We start from the raw sequence: 17,477 nt of genomic DNA, 5'->3' as shown, positions 1-17,477 counted from the left end.
TGTTTAATTATTGACTTTGTTGCTGTCCTCACTTAACATACCTTCAACCCAAATTTGCAAAAATGAATAGGCACAACAACATGAAAATCTTGAATATTATCCAGCTTTTAAGAGTAACTTGTCTATGTATCCCTTTGAATTAGCATTTTTGTATTCTTTGGATAAATACCTAGTAGTACAATTGCTGGATCACAGGGTAGTTCTTTATCTTTTTAACTTTTTGAGGAAACTCCATACTGATTTTCAGAGTGGCTGCACCAGTTTACATTCCCACCAACAGTGCAAGAGTACCCCAATGTCTATAGCAGCATTATCTACAATAGCCAAATTACAGAAACAGCCCAACTGTCCACTGACTGATAAATGGATAAAGAAGACGTAGGGCGTGTGTGTGTGTATGATATATATATATATATATTATATATATAATGGAATATTACTCAGCCAAATCTTGCCATTTGCAATGATGTGGATAGAGCTAGAAAGTATTATGCTAAGCAAAATAAGTCAGAGAAAGACAAATACCATATCCTTTCACTCATATGTGGAATTTAAGAAACAAAACAAACGAGTAAAGGGGTAAAAGGAAGAGAGAGGCAAACCAAGGAACACATTAACTATAGAGATCAAACTGATGGTTACCAGAGAGGAGGTGGGTGAGAGGATGGGTTAAATAGGTGATGGAGATTAAGGAGGGCACTTGCTGTGATGAGCACCGGGTGATGTATGGAAGTGCTGAATCACTATATTGCATACCTGAAATTAATATTACACTGTATGCTAACTAACTGGAATTTAAATAAAATCTTTTTATTTTTTTTTAAAGAGTAACTTGTCGGGGCACATGGGTGACTCAGTTGGTTAAGTGTCCAACTTCAGCTCAGGTCATGATCTCACAGCTTGTGAGTTTCGAGCCCTGCATCAGGCTTTGTACTAACAGCTCAGAGCCTGGAGCCTGCTTTGGATTCTGTGTCTCCCTCTCTCTCTGCCCCTCCCCTGCTCATGCTCTGTCTCTCCTGTCTCAAAACTAAATAAACATTAAAAAAAAATTTTTTTAAGTGTAATTTGTCTATAAGATGAGGATGGGAAGGAGGGGGAAACGGTTACTTTTAAGATCCTGTAGTAAACTTAGCCTATGCAATCAATGATTGAATTAGATTTCCATCAAGCTTTCTAAAATATTGAAATTGGCCCTCTGATGTTACCCTCTCTCCCACTGCTACTATTGAACCAGCCATTATTTAGACTTTTTTTTTTTTTTTTTTTTTTTTGTGCGAGACAGCACAAGCAGGGGAGGGAAAGAGAGAGAGGGAGAGAGAGAGAATCCCAAGCAGGCTCTGCCCTGTCACTGCAGAGCCCGATGTGGGGCCCAAACTCACAAACCATGAGATCATGACCTGAGCTAATAAAATCAAGTCAGGCGCTTAACCAGCTGGGCCACCCAGGTGCTCCTTTTAGACTCTTCATTTTAAGAAAAACTTTCTCCTATTACAAAGATACAATGACAAAAAAGTATGAAATGATGCATGTACAAAGCTATCCTTTACAGCATGATTTGTGATAGAAAAAGAAAGAAAGAAAGAAAGAAAGAAAGAAAGAAAGAAAGAAAGAAAGAAAGAAAGAAAGAACAAGGAAAGAAAGAAAGAAAGAAAGAAAAGAAAAAAAGAAGAAAATAACCCAAGGGTCCATAATTCAACTAGGAGACTGGTTGAATAAATCATAGTAAATACATACAATAAAGTAATATATAGCTATAAAAGGGAATGAGGATCTTTATATACTTATGAAATGATTGCTCAAAAATATTTTTTTTAATATTTTTTTTTAACGTTTACTTATTTTTGAGACAGAGAGAGACAGAGCATGAACAGGGGAGGGTCAGAGAGAGAGGGAGACACAGAATCTGAAACAGGCTCCAGGCTCTGAGCTGTCAGCACAGAGCCCGACGCGGGGCTCGAACTCACGGACCATGAGATCATGACCTGAGCCGAAGTCGGACGCTTAACCGACCAAGCCACCCAGGCACCCCAAAAATATTTTTTTTTGAGAGAGAGAGAGAGAGAGAGAGAGAGAGAGAGAGAGACAGCATGCATGCGCAGGGTAGGGACAAAAGGAGAGAGAGAATCTTAAGCAGGCTCCGCACTCAGTATGCAGCCCAACTCAGAGCTCAATCCCATGACCCTGGCATTGTGACCTGAGTAGAAATCATGAATCAGAAGCTCAACCGACTAAGACACCAGGAGTCCCTGAAATATACTTCTAAGTTAAAAAAATAAATAAATAAAGCAAGAAGCAGGAGAATTGTTAGGCCATCTCTTGTGTAAGAAAGAAGAATACAAAATTAAACATACACATACATATTCTTACAATGGAAGAAGGATAAACCAAAAATATGTTTTTTAGTTTTTTAGTTTCTTGTGAAGGAAGAGCAACAGGGTAAAGATGACAAGAGAATGGATGCTACATTTTTCCGAATGTACTTTTCTTTACAATTTTGACTTTAAAACATGAATATTTAACATACTTTTTGGACTTAAATAGAAAAAAAAAAAGGTAATCCCTAAAAACTGAAAACAAACAGAAACAAATAATCCTAACTGTATGCCATGTTGATAACACAACTACACAAAGAAAGATATTTCAAGTAACTCTAAAACAGAATTTTGATTCTCCACTACTGACAACCACTAAGTGAGAAGTTTTCCTTTATGCTTTCAATGCAGATCACAGCGAGCTTGTCAAGTATAGGACATGCCATGTTTATCCTTGAACTTCAAGTGAATAACACATAGTAAACCTGAAAAACTGTTTAATAAATAAATGTGAATAAATGACAGAAGCTTAAATACAAAGATAAAGCTATCAATGCTCCCTCCTCTAATCCTCGGAAGAAAGAAAGAAGAAAAAAAAGAAAAGAAAAGAAAAGAAAAGAAAAGAAAAGAAAAGAAAAGAAAAGAAAAGAAAAGAAAAGAAAAGAAAAAAGAAAATGGTGTTGGAGTACTTGAGTGGCTCAGGTGGTTGAGTGTCTGACTTTAGCTCAGATTGTGATCTCGCGGTTCTTGAAACTGATCCTCACCATCAGGCTTGCTGCTGTCAGTGCAGAGCCCACTTTGGATCTTCTGTCCACTCTCTCTCTGCCCCTACCCTGCTTGCTGTCTCTCAAAAATAAATAAACATTTTAAAAAAAATTTTTAAATGATGTCATTATAATTTTTACATACTTTTCCAATAAGAGATGGACTTTCCATGATCTTTCAGTCTGTCCTTGCAAAACACCTTAAGTTGGAATTTTGGCCACTGTTTGATTTTAACAGTGTTTCTCAGCCTTTTTTCATTATCATCCCCCTAAGGAAACTTTATAGATTTTTTTTTTCTAATTGCTCCCCTCATCTGATATTTTAGAACCACAGCCATTCGGACATCCATTTATATCCTATATGCTATGCCTGTATTTCATATATATAAATAATAAGCTTTTTGCCCCTGCCCCAGGCAAAAACATCAATTTTTAACACTTTTGAGAATGTACAGATTAGACAAACAGCTAGTGTCTCTTGACCTCATTATACCACTAAATCTAAGCAATGTAGGCTAAGCATCCACTTACATACAACAAATAAACTGCGGTGAACAGGGTAGGTAGGTACTCAACCTCCATTGCAAATACTTCTGTGTCTTTAGTACTTCAGAAATTTTAAAAAGCCAAAATCCCCAGATGGAACTCAACTCTTGCCAATTAGATGTACTTCAGACCTAGGTGCTTTGACGAGCTAACCTGAAGCAAAGCCATCTTTCTGTTGCTTCGGCTAGTTCCAGCCGGCGAACTGGTCAGCTGTAGGACTACCCAGTTTCCTTTTTCTTCCTTTCCCCTCCCATTCCAATGTCTAGTCAACAGTTTCCTGGGAGTCAAGAGACACACAGGAGACACGCTTTGTTTTGTCGCCATGGCCTACCGGTGTGGAGCTAGCAGGTGCAGTAGAGCTCCGCCGCTGTGTTGTTGCTCAAAGAAGAGTAGAAATATGTAGGTGCTACTGGCCTTCGTTGTCCAGAGGTCAGAAATGCAAAATATCCTGCAAGAGGCGGAACAGCCGTGCACAACGAAGCAGAATCCAGCCCAAACTGCCAACAGTGCTCCCACTGGAGACACCGCTCAACTCACACTGCTTCCTCACCTCTGGGTCACACCTCAAGAGACCTCTTCCTGAAGTCTCAGCTCCAATGGCAGTCACATTCCTGACTGTGGCACAGGAAATGGCTCCTCAGGGCTCCAGTTCTGCAAAAGCTGTTCTGGATGTCATTCTTGAAGGCTTTTCTAGATCCTGTTCCTTCAGCCCTTGCAACGACTTTTTTAGCAACTAATTCCCTATATTAAATCCATTTCTGCTTTAAATAACTAGTTTTTATTTCTGCAACTGACCCCTAATATCTAAAGCAAATTAAGAAGAAATAACATTTGAAGGAACATTTCAGTACCCTGCCATCTGAGGTTTGATTTAAGAAGGGGGAGGACATCAAAGTTAAACTAGTATTTCCTCAGTGTGGTCTCAAGCAAGGTGAAAATAAACATCTAGCCTTGTGTTTCTCAACATTCTTCACTGTCACCCCTCAAAAGACATTCTTAAGACTTTTTTTCCTGATTCCACTGTCATGATAGTTTAATACCGCAGATTACGCTTTTTCTGTTTGTGTCCACTATGTTTATCTTTGCCTCATACAAAAAGAGTAAGATACCACGCCCCCAAACCAACTTTTATCCCCTCAGAAGTGATATCTCCCCCACTGAGAATGTGTGGTCTACTATTTGTTTAGTCTCTTCAGTATACAACAAGAAAACACTATATGGATGCTTATGGAGTGAGGAACCTTCTCTAGCTTTTGCCAGAAAGGTTTCCCAGACTGACCCATACATTATGCTAGTACCTCCGATGATTCCAAATCAATGTTCTCCTCTGTACTTAATTATAAATCTACTCTACTTTATATAAACCCAATAGTTTCTAAATATTTATTTCTAAAAATAAACATATATGAATTAATATAGGAATATAATGTGTATAATACAAAATACATAGGCTAAAGATTAGGTTCTCTTTTTAAAAACATAAATCTTTAACATTTAATGAGCTCTGATACATCAAATCATTCTAGATTCAATTGTAAAAAGATCTGCACCTTTTTGAGGCACTATTGTACAAGCATGTGCATCTTGCTTATGTTCTGTATTGCATGGACTAATGTCTATATTCATCGTGTGCCCCCTAGATAGGGTATAAAAGTAAAAAGTGTTTATTTGTCTAATTTCCTCTATAAAAATGTCCCAGGCTTTTCACATAATTTTCTCTGAAAATGTTCTTCACAAAGAAAAAACCCTGACCTTTGGCCAAGAAAAACAACAACAACAAAACCTGTGATACAAGTTTGGGCCATCCCACTCCGCCCCCCCCCCCAACTATTTGTAGACAAACTTTTTACACTACTAGTATCTATTATCTCCTAGTTTTCCTCAACATCGGTGCTGGAGTGTGCAAAATTTAAAAGCAGTCTCTGGGAATCTATGAAATACTGAATTCTGTGAAGTTAAGAACCTCACTTTACCTCTTGCTGGCCTAAGTTTAAATTTAGTAAAATAAGGAGTGAATGAAGGAGGAGAGCTTGGTGGTCCCTGCTGACTCTATGGATCAGCTCAAGAGGCCTACTTGGCAGACAACCGACTACTGGGTCTTCCCCCCAGTCAGCTGCTGCCTGTCTTCACTCCTTCCCCCATTCAGCACAGACGTCAAGGTCCATCACTTCAGCCCTGTGTCCAGCCATAATTTCTTACGTTTGTTCCACTGCCCTTCTGTAACACCCACAGAGCCAGACCCAACCCTTGGTTGACACAACTGACCACCTGGTCTAAAACTAGATTGGGGCTGTGGCTGGCGGGATCAAACCGAACCAAACCCACAGCTCAGCAAAATACTGCAAGCGGTAGAACCACCTCACCAAGCACAGAGCACTGTCATCAGTTGTCTCCTCCGTATTCATGCCACCCTTTAGATTACAAGAGCTGAACACTGACTATCCTTTATCCTATTCGCCAGTGAATCTCCGACACCAGGTGCTTAGAACAGATTCCAGTTCGCTTTTAACGAATGCATTAATGATTACTAAAAAGATACCAGAATCTCTGGAGCTGATCCTCTCCAAAGGCTGCTTCTTTAAAGGCAAGTAGAACCGGCAGAAGAAAACGTGTAGCAGGTATCTGTGTGCAAGTATCTGAGCAAAATCTTAGTGCTCTGAAAATCTGCATACATGCCAAATGTCGACACCTGTAGAACTGTACCCTGCAGTGGAAATCTGCGCCGACTAAGAAATAGTTCGACCTCTGCCCCGCTCCCCCCCGCCCCCAGCCTAATTCCAGTCTAACAAAGAAGCTTTCCCCAATTACCATTATCTCTTTTCCACCAGTTTGCTACTCAGTAGCAGTAGCAGACTGCGCAGAATTTAAAAGCAGTGTCTAGAAAGCAGGCGGTGGAGGACACGGCGGAGGAATCCCTCAATTAAAAACAGATCACAAATGCTATTTTCTGCCAAATACCTGGTATCAGCAGACAGAAGCCGAAGTGTTCGGCTTTATCACTACAATGTCCTCCCTTCGGCACAGCAAGGATACTGCTGGAGACAGTCCCCACTCCGAAAGAAGCAAGTCCGTCATTAACACCACGACACCCAGCCTTCCCAACCCCGGTCCACACCTGCGAGGCCTCCCTCCTTCCCGGGAGCCTGACACGACCGCACCACGGTCCGCCACGCGAGGCCTCGGACCCGGGGCTCCCGCACCCACGCCCGGTCCGCTTCGCAGCCCACCTCACAGTCCAGGAGCTCGGTACCCGGTTCCTGCCGCCCCGCGATCCGGCAGAACACGCACTTGCTACTGTAGTCCTCGGGCTTCGACGATCTTGCGACAACTTCGGCGGTCTTCGATGAAGACACCTTAGGTTCCGCAGTCGCCGCTGCCTCAGAGCAAGGCTCGGATCCCACGCTGTCGCACCTCTGCTCCTCCGCCATCGCACCCGCCCCGGGTGGCCAAGAGCTATGACGGCTCCGGCACCACTGGTCCTGCGCAGAGTCCGCCTCCTGCAGCTCCTCAGTTTTACCTGGAGGCGTCGCCCTTCGCCTGCCGCAGAGAAAGGCAGGGAGTTGGGCGCACGCGCTGATCCAGGATGATGATAGACAAAGGGCGACGCAGGGATGGGCCTCAAAGCCAGGGAACACGAGGGGGCGTGCCAGTACGCACTTGGGTGCTAGCGGGAAAACCCGTTGGTGGCTACGGGAGTCGCCCCGCCCCCTCCGTCTCATTGGTAAAGACGCAACACGTCCTTCGAGACGCAGGAGCGCGCACCGTCGCGATGACGTCACCTGCGCGCTCTCAGGTCTGGCCGAAAGGAACTTGGTGGGTACGTTGGACTTTGTTTTCCGAAGGTGGAAGTTCGCTTTATTTTGAAGAAAAAAAGAAAAAAAAAAAAGAGAGACAGAGAAAGAAAAAAGTGTTAAAAATTTCGTACGTTTTAAACGAATGAGCACAATTTCTAGAGCCTGCTTTTCAACATAGATTATGTTTGATCTTTTCTTTCGTGTGTGCATTTTCAGCCACGATGGTTTGCTAAAGCTCAGAATATCCAAAACTGAACTTCATATCTCTGTCTACTTTTTTGTTGTTTACAGCACCAGCTAGATCAAAATAGCGGCTTTTATTTCACATTCCTCAATACACAGGTAAATGTGGAGTCTTGTAGTTTATAGTCTGTAATAGTCCAGAAATTCATTGCTCCTGCTTCATGCTTTCATGCTATAGTAACCCTCTAATTAGTTTCCCTCCTCCATTCTCCTGTTACTCAGTAATTATCGCGCCCCCCCCCCAAAAAAAGCCCCAATTTGTTAATTTGATACTCAGGGTGGACTCTGATTTGACCTAAGCTTTTCATTTTGTAATACTTGGCATTTACTGAACGTCTAAAATGTGCCATATATTTCTCTAATTGTTAAAATAAACAAGGTTGGTTTAGACCACTAAGATAAAAGTTGGTCTAACTCAGGAATCCACCAGCATTTTTTTTTTAATTTTTTAATGTTTATTTTTGAGAGAGACAGAGAGAGAGTGAGCTGGGGAGGGGCAGAGAGAGAGAGGGAGATACAGAATCCGAAGCAGTCTCCTGACTCTGAGCTGTCAGCACAGAGCCTGACGTGGGGCTTGAATTCACGATCGGAGAGACCATGACCTGATCTGAAGCTGGATGCTGAACCGACTGAGCCACCCAGGTGCCCCCACCAACCTTTTGAACACAGAACTCCTTTATTCACACTGAAAAATTTCTTAGACTAGCTTGTTATAGTAACCTTGTTATTTGTTGGCTTAGAAAATACGTAATAACAAAGCCCTATTGTGAATGCAGTCGTTTTTGAATGATTTCTGTTGTATTATTTGAAGACATTTAGGGGTACCTGGGTGGCTCAGTCAGTTAAGCCTCTGAATCTTGATTTCAGCTCACGTCAGAAAATCACGGTTGGTGGGTTCAAGACCCCCATGGGGCTCTACAGAGCCTGCTTGGGATTCTCTCTCCCCCTCTCTCTGTCAGCTTTTCTCCTGCTCGCTCTCTCTCTCAAAAATAAGTAAACTTAAAAAAAAAAATTATATATTTTTAAGTAGTTGTACACATGTGTTCAAGATATTTTTCATTCCTTTTGCAGTTTTCCAATGGTTTGGGGGACCACTATAATAGCTTCCTAGCCTCTCTCGGGAGTCCAAGGCAAAGTTCAGAATCGATGCACTACTTTGCCTTACTTAAGTATCCACTGTTTTCATGCACTGTCATATACACTTTGATATACACTTTCACATCACTTTGTTTTTATCCACACTTTTCCCTCTGAAATATCTTTGTTTCCATCTCTGCACATCCACTTTCCAATCCATTCCTCAAATGCTACTGTGGTAGCTACTGTGGTCCCCTCCCTAAGGAAAGAAAAAAAAAACCTCAAGGCAACCTGGCTATATATATGCCTACGTGACAGCATGCCTCACAACCTTGTAACATGAGACCACTTAATCAGGCTGCATGTTTGTGTGTTACCATATACGGGAAACCAAGAAGTAAAAAATATATAAAAAACTATGCCACATGGCATTCGGGGCTCAGTTCTTTGGGTACAAACCCAACTGAGTGGTGCTGGCAGGAATAAAGTTGCTTCCTGGAAAGAAAAGCCTTAGTGTCACGACTCCCTGTGCGAGAATCCTGCTACACTACCTCCTTCATGACATTTTTTTTTTAATTAACCAAACTGAAAATAAGTACTTCCTCTTGTGAATTCACATAGCAGTTTTTCAATACTTCTCTTGTAGAACTAAACACTTTGTATTGTATACTATTTATGTGGATATCTTTTTTCTTACTAGAAATTATGTTCCTTGATAAAAAGAACAAGTGTCTGAATCTACTGTAGTGCCTCCTATAGCCCTTTGCTTGTAGGTAGACACTTAACAATTGCCTAACGAATAAAAGTGTCTAGGAATAAGGTTGCTGCATGGAAGTGTTCAGATTGCACACTGTACAAACGTACTATAAATGCAAATGTGTTAATTTGCATCATAGATAAATATCCTCTAAAATCACAGGCAGGCCTAAGAGTTCCAGAGCAGTGGAGAGCTGGGTCCTACAAAAACCCACATTGGGGGGCGCTTGGGTGGCTCAGTCGGTTGAGCATCTGGCTTCGGCTCCAGTCATGATCTCACAGTTTGTGGGTTCGAGCCCCGCATAGGCCTCTGTGCTGACAGCTTAGACTGGAGCCTGCTTCAAATTCTGTGTCTCCCTCTCTGTCTGCTCCTTCCCCCACTCGTACTCTGTCTCTCTCTCTCCTTCAAAAATAAATAAAAACATTAAAAAAAAATTTTTTTAAACCCACATTGGGTGCATATGACCACACACACACTCAGGAGACCATTCACCTACACACTGGCACATACCTGCACAAGGCGCACCTGTCCTGTCTTAGTGACACCTGTGATTGGTCCCTCCCCTACCTGGCAATTTTGAAGACTCCCTTCCCATTCTCCAACTTTGAGCTTGATAGAGGTGTCTGCCATGGAAGTGGGAGAAGCAACACAAACTATTTAAAACTTGTCTGGAGTCTTGGTGTGGGATCACGCAAAAGCATAGGCAGTTGTGTGCACACAGAGCTGCTACCAGTTGGTGCTCTGGTTAGCCCCCCTGGGAATCAGCCATTTGGGTTTTGTGACAATAACTACATTTTACTTGTGGAAATGGAGTGTTTTATGATTTCACAAGGGCACCATATGGGCTAGTAGCAGCCTTGCTTCAATCATGCTCTGGAGTCAGAAAATTCTACAACTTACCATCTGTGAAGATGTAGGCTAAGTTATTTATCTTTCTGTGTCAAGGCTCTCTTCATCTATAAAATGAGGATAATAATAATGTTTAATGCAAACATTATTTTGAGAACCAAAGCCTGGAAGCCTGGCACAAAACTCTCAATAAATGTTAAAAGTCATTACCAATAAATAGGTAGTGATGGTAAGGGATCATATGGTTTACTTGCATTTAAATATAGAAGGTTCAGTGCTCCTATTTAACATAGAAACTGAATTAGACTTTTGTAACATCGTTTCCTCTCCCCCATTTTCCCCTCCCCTCCTTTCTCTCCCCCTGACATACAAAAAGCTGTACATATTTACTAAGGTTCTTCTTTTTGGCTACGCTCACCCCCTTGGTAATCTCGCGTCTGTGGTTGTGAACACATGTATGCCAGTGACTCCCAAATTTAAATCTCTAGTACAGACCTCTTCCCTCAACTCCAGACTTGGGTAGCCAACTGCCTATTCAACTACCTTATGCACATGTATAACATATATTATAAACATGTCTGAAACTAGGCTATGGGGAAAGCTCTTTCCTTCCCAAATCTGCTACCATCTTACTTGAGGGAAAACTCCTTTCTGCCATCCACTGAGGACAAAAATTTTGAGATCATATCTGATGCTTCCCTTTAACTCCATATCCAATCCATCAGGAAATTTAAAGTACATCCAGAATCTGATGTCATCACTACTGTCAACCTTGGCTGAGCTACCATCACCTCTTATGTAAATTATTCAATAACCTATATGGTCTCCCTACTTCGAACCTTCTTCCTGCCCCCTTTACTGTGTAGTCTTAACACAACAGCCAGAGTGACTCTTTTAAAATGTGAATCAGATCGTGTCACTCCTCTGTTCCACATCCTTCAATGGTTCTATATCCCACTGAGAGTAAAAGCCAAAGTACTTACTTATGAGGATCCATAAGTATCAACATAATAAGCCACCTGCCCACCTCCTCACATTCTGACATCAGCTACCACCACCATTTCCATTGCTTACTCTACTCCAGCCACACTGGACTCCTTGTTGTTACTTATGCCAGCCAGGCATGCACCCACATCTAGGCACAATGGTTGTCCCTCTGCCCAGAACACACTCCTTTCTACTACTGGCAGTGCAGATTTCTCCTCTCACCTTTTTCAAGTCTTTGCTCAAATGTTTCTTCCCTAATGAAGTCAATTCTGACCACCTTGGCAACCTACCCCTCATTCTCACCCCCTAATTCTCCCTTTCCCTTTTTCTGTTATTTCCATCCTGCCCATTACTTTCTAGATATTTATATTTAAATATTTAATATTATTATATATTATTATTGTCTGTTTCATCCTCTTTGAATGTAATCTCAAAAATTCTCAGGAATTTTTATCATTTTTGTCTGTTTTTAGTTCATCGAAGTATCCTCAGGATCTGCATGTGGAGTATAGATACCAAGTGTAATCAAGGACAACTCCAAGGTTCTTAGTCCAAGAACTGGAAGGTCAAAGCTGATATTTACTGAAATGGAGAACTCTGCAAGAGCAGGTTTGGGAGCAAGGAAGCCTTGAAATTCAGTTCTGGGTATATGAACTTGAGTTGCTATATCAGGCTCTTTAGAGTAAGTTTGTTGCAGTAAACAGCTCCAAAAATCTTAGTGCCTTAAAACAAAAAAGTTTATTTCTTGCTCACCTGTGTGTCTGCTGCATGTTGACTCTGGCTGTGTTGACTTCATCCCATGACCCAGGCTGAAGGAGCAGAGATGGTTCTGATTTTAGAACAGAGGGAAGAAAGAGCACAGTGGAGCCGCATCATGGCCCTTAAGGCTTCTTCTCAGGCTGGCACAAGTCACTTCTACTCATATGTCATTGATCAAAGTAAGTCATGTGGCCAACTCTGACATCAAGGTTAAGTATAATCCTAGGACTGTAAAAAGCAGAAGGCAAAAAATATTTCAAATAATAATACAGTACACTGCAGATGCCTATTTGACATTTAAGTGGCAATGTCACTAGGTAGTTGGATGTATGAATCTGAAGGTCAGGAGAGAAATCCAGGCTGTATATATGAATTTTAGAATCTTTAGCATGTAATATTTACATTCCTGAAGTTAGAAGAGATCACCAAAGGAGTAAGTATAAGTAGAGAAAAGTTCAGAGGACTGAGCCAGGGGCACTCTGGCAATTTAGAAATCAGAAAAGTGAGAAATAATCAACCATGACTGAGAAAGAGTGGCCCTGGAGTCAGTGGTGTGCTGGAGGTAAAGCAAAGATGATCTCGGGTAAGAGGGGGTGATGAGCTCTGTCAAAGCTTGCTGATAGGATACAAAGAGGACTGGCAGTTGAGTGGAAGTTGTTGTAAAGCTGAGAAAAGCAGTTTTACTGCTGGGGTTGGGGAAGAAGCCTCATTCTAGTGGGTTTAAGAGAGAATGGTAGTAAACGAAGTAAACGGAGCAAATGTGAACAGACCAAATAGATTATTCACAGGAAGAAAAAAGAAGTTACTGAAAGAATGCCAAAGACACAGCTACACTGGTAAAGATCAGAGAAGCAGAGATGCTGGAGTTCTGAGTACAGGAGCAGAGTGGCTGTTCCAACTCAAATACACATCATTTAAGTGCATCTACTCAGGTGTCTCCATTCCTCACCACCAGAGGAAGCTACATCAACCCACCACCCTTTCCCGATCAATTAACTCCACCTTTATTACATTTAAAAGTTTCTTTCCTTGTACATCTTCTCTAAACCCCTGGTCTTGGAGTGCCCCAGATTTTACTCCTTGCTCTTCTTGTCTATCTGCATTCACTTCCTTGATCTTATCCAGTCTCAAAGCTTGAAACATCTATATGCCATGACTCCCACATTTCTAACTTTATTCATCCTTTTCTTCAAATCACAATCCAACTGCATACTTGGTATTTCCATTTGGGTGTCCAATAGATTGAACTGCTGCTGATAACCCTACTATAAACCTCTTATTCACAGACCTCTGACCTCGGCTGATGGCATTCTGATCCTTCCACTTCTAGATTCTGTGACTCCTCTGCTCAAAACCTCCAATCCCATAGGCAGAATAATTAAGAAACTTGCCCAGTGTCATCCCATTAATCAATGACAGAGGTGAGACCCCAACTCAAGCAGCTTGATGGGAACCTGTGCTCTGCACCACAGTACTTTGACACATGCGCATGCTCAGTAGGTTACACGATGTTACGTCTAGTATGAGTCCCTGTTATATAGACATATGGATTTGTAAGAAAATGCGAAAAGGATATATACCAATATATTTGCACTGTGATCTCGGGATGGATAAGTTATGGTTTGATGTTTTTCCTTGATTTTGTTTATGTGTATTTTTTACATCTTCAACAATGAAAATATATTACATTTACCACAAGGAAAATATCCTTACAGATTTTTTTTAAAATTCAGGATTCCAGATGAACTTCATTCCCTTTAATCATTCTGTTTAATAAATAAACATCTCATTCCATAAATTTTTGAGTTGCTCAACCCCGATATCAGAAAGTACAGGACATTTTCAGGCAAATTTTGTTTGTATTTTTGGCAGAGATGGACTATAGAACTGGTACAACTATACATCGGATACAGTATAGTGTGTCTCTTCCCTTTTCAGTGAGATAGGGAGAGTGTGTGGGTGGATTTATCTTAATCTCACACTGTGTCTCCACAGTAGACACCCTTCTCCACATCCTAAATAGAAATTTCCTAAACATAAATACAAAGACCTTCCCTGGCTTCTATTTTGTAAATGGAGATAACTTTTTGCTATTTCACCAGTGTCTCAAGAATATTTGATTTTTCTTTTCTTTTAATTTTTAAAAAATATTTATTTTTGAAAGCTAGAGAGAGCATGAGTGTGAGTGATTGAGGGGCAGAAAGAGAGGGACACAGAGAATCCGAAGCAGGCTCCATGCTGTCAGTGCAAAACCTGATGCGGGGCTTGAACCCAGGACCCACAAGATCATGACTGAGCCAAAATCAGACACTCAACTGACTGAGCCACCCAGGTGCCCTAAGAAAATTTGATTTTTCTGAAGGTAAGAGGAAAACAAGCATGAACACATTTCTCCTTCCCTAAGAAAAGCAGTATAAAAGGAAATATTTCAGGCTAAAATGGCTATTGCCTGGTACTAAATATTAGATGTGAACTGGCCTCCATCTGTTGGAATGAGTGACGTGTCAGGCGAAGGAAGGGGAGGGAGGAGTGCTTATCTGTGGGAAAGGAGAGAAATTTCCAGTTTCTGGTTACTGGGCTGCCTTACTTAAAACTCTCTTTGAATAAATATTGGCAAGTGGCCCAGAGTCCCAACTTGTGGCTGTTTGAGCTTTGCTAAAGTGCTTGAAGGAAAGTCCTGAATTGTTGTTCTTAAATGGAAACTGTAAGTCATTTGTAGTGGAAAGGATGACAAAAGAAAAAAAAAAATCCCTTCTTACAACAACTTTGACTCCAGCCATTCCCCTGATGAATTATTTTGTTTATTTGTGTACAGGTGTAATGCAAACATTTCTGCTTTTTTTCCCCCATAGTGCTTTCCTGAAAGCCACGTCTTCAAACAAATTGTTGAAAGTAATTCTTACTTTATCAGGAACAAAGTTACACTTGGACTTTGTATTTTTGATAAAGAATTCAGCATAAACAAAGTTCGATATAACCAACACCCTAATCAGTAGTACTAACTTACCTTTGTCTGGCATTTTATAATTTTCTAAAGCACTTTCTTGTATGTACATTAATTTGATTCTCTGACAATGCAGAGAGGTAGATATTATTGTCCCTGGTTTAGAAGTGGATAAAATGAGACCCAGGAAGATGAACCAACCTACTCAGGATCGATTTAATTGGTGGTTGATAGAGGGGGCTATCCTCCACCCCTTCAGTAGGACCAGAGGTACTTTCTGTTGCCCCCAATGGACAGAAGACAGCTACTATGTAAATTAGCACACCCCACCATCTTGAGTTAGTGTCAATTTTTAGTCAGATCCACACTTGCATTTCTTTATAACTTCAAGGCCAAATAACTCATCTACACCATTCGTTCCTGTTCTTATTACTTACCCTCAAACTCTTTACTCATACATAAATTGCCTATGCTTCTTTCCCCCAGCTTCTTTCCACCGCTGACCTCTTTGAAACTCTTTCCACTGCAGAAGCCACAGTTTCATCGTAAGCACTCTCTATAGCCTCAACATCCTCACAGAGCCATACCTTCACTTTCTTGCCTCAAGTGAAACCTGGCTTTCCCCCCAAAGACATCACTTCCCTTGAGCCCTGACAAACAAAAACTGCTTTTCCCCCTGCCTTTCAACATGCTGAGAGGTATGTGGATGCAGTGTTGATATTCTCCTAGCTTCTAGCTGCCAGTTCCAGGTGATTCCATTCTTACCTGTATGAAAATCCCCAGTTTATGCCCCCTTTTGAGTCTCATGCTGTAGCATGAGGTGTAATCATCATCATCCACCAGCTTAAGGTCACTCCCCCAGATTCACTGAAAGCTTCAGCACCTGGCCCACACAAATGCTGCCAGACTCCCACTGTAATCTCAGACAGCCTTCATGCCCATGATTCACAGCTCCTCAAGCACCTGGATTCCATTGCCCTTTGCCTCCATTCCTCTTTAACACAACTCATTCCTGTGGCAAAATCCTAACTTTATGTTTACTCACATGCTCTGAAAACCAGAACTCTAGTGACCCTTCACACCTCTGCAACTTTGACACTTTCCTGACTTCTTAGTAATTTCTGTTCTTGATCTTTCTTCAATTCTTTGAGTTGCCCTCCCATCTTCACTTTCATCCTTGCCCAGCATAGACCCCAAAGGCCCATAAGTTCTCCGAATGGCTTCTGGGTACCCACCATGCCCTCCTTCCATCTTTGCTATACTCCCAACCAACTCGCTCTCTTCTGTGGTTATCTGAGTGGTTAAAGGCATGGGCTGGGGAAGCCTGTTTCTATCATTTGAAGACTTTTTCCACCATGTAATAATTCTACCTTGGACAAGTCATTAATTTTTCAGGGCTTCCATTTCCTCAATTGGGAAATAGTAGTATCTTATCTCCTGACCATCATAAATTATTGTGAATATTAATTGAGAATATATGTAACATGCTTAGAATAGTACCTATCTCATAAGTACTCAATAAATGTTTAATAAACTGCTTTATGATGTTTCTTAAAAAAAATCACGTAACCAGATTAATAAGTACCAATACATGCCCAAATCTGCAAAGCAAAATGTAATCCAACAAACACCCTCTTTTTTCACTCCTTCCCTAGATACTGCCTGCTTCAGGGAGACTTTTGAGACAATACCTTTGTAGGGCCTGAGAACCTCTGATTTCATCATATTAATTATTTGTCCTCCTCATCAGAAGTAGATAGGATTAGCAGGCTGACTAATGTTTATTATTTGTAAGGCAGGAATAGCAAGGATTTCATGTGACCACTTCCCAGAAGACAGACTAGAAGAAACAGGCAGAAGGCATAAATAGGCATCTCATAAGAGAGAAAACATGGATGACCAAGAAACATATTAGAAGATGTTCATCCTCATTAGTAGGGAAATGCAAATTAGAACTACAATGAAATAACCTTGCACACCCTTGAAAATGGCAAAAATGAAGAAATTTAACAATATCAGATGTTGGACTAGGTATTCTTATGGTGGGCATGTAAATGATACAATTGCTTTGTGAAACATTGTGGGGTTTTGTAAACCCAATATTCACATGCCCCAGGGACCAGCAGCTCCATCCATTGAGAGTCTTTCACATTTTGTCAACCAAACATAACAAAAAGCACAAAGCTGCAAATAACCCTATCCACTGACAGGAGAATGGATAAATAGTGGATAAATAGTGGTATATTCACCAGAGGAATATTTAACACACACACACAGTAAAATATAGCTGCAGTAACAACATGAACGAATCTTAGAAACACAGTTAAAGGGTAAAGAAAAAACAAGTAAATGTATGTATTATAATAACACTTTAAATATATTAATCTATTTAATTCTCACAATATCTCTTTGAGGAAGGTACTATTGCTCTCATTTGACAGATAA

At 41.0% G+C, this 17,477-nt stretch overlaps 1 protein-coding gene and 1 long non-coding RNA gene across 15 annotated transcripts in view; one reads left to right on the top strand and one right to left on the bottom strand.

Moving 5' to 3' along the window:
• LOC102961283 (tRNA (guanine(10)-N2)-methyltransferase homolog) overlaps window positions 1–17,477 on the bottom strand; it is a 100,947-nt gene that overhangs the window by 79,959 nt on the left and 3,511 nt on the right. For 5 of the 10 annotated variants that reach the window (XM_042987120.1, XM_042987121.1, XM_042987123.1 and 2 more), the window contains exons 3-4: window positions 12,083–12,316; window positions 6,850–7,475 (exon numbers count right to left, since the gene is read on the bottom strand). In XM_042987120.1, the coding sequence (XP_042843054.1) occupies window positions 6,850–7,475; window positions 12,083–12,125 (669 nt within the window). In that variant the 5' untranslated portion in view covers window positions 12,126–12,316. Of the gene's footprint in view, window positions 1–3,953; window positions 4,071–4,172; window positions 4,217–6,849; window positions 7,476–10,393; window positions 10,450–12,082; window positions 12,317–17,477 lie in introns of those variants that run through there. The other 5 variants (XM_042987126.1, XM_042987122.1, XM_042987124.1 and 2 more) reach the window with 5 other exon arrangements.
• Window positions 7,392–17,477, top strand: part of LOC102961929 — a 31,629-nt gene continuing 21,543 nt past the window's right edge. Inside the window, exons 1-4 of one of the 5 annotated variants that reach the window (XR_006217863.1) lie at window positions 7,392–7,439; window positions 7,708–7,758; window positions 11,803–11,974; window positions 12,138–12,267. This is a non-coding gene — a long non-coding RNA (uncharacterized LOC102961929). The other 4 variants (XR_006217864.1, XR_444511.3, XR_006217861.1 and 1 more) reach the window with 4 other exon arrangements.

The sequence above is a fragment of the Panthera tigris genome, chromosome B2 (assembly GCF_018350195.1).
Source record: "Panthera tigris isolate Pti1 chromosome B2, P.tigris_Pti1_mat1.1, whole genome shotgun sequence".
In the NCBI taxonomy this organism is placed as follows: Eukaryota; Metazoa; Chordata; class Mammalia; order Carnivora; family Felidae; genus Panthera; species Panthera tigris.
This window is presented reverse-complemented; position numbering and strand designations above follow the sequence as displayed.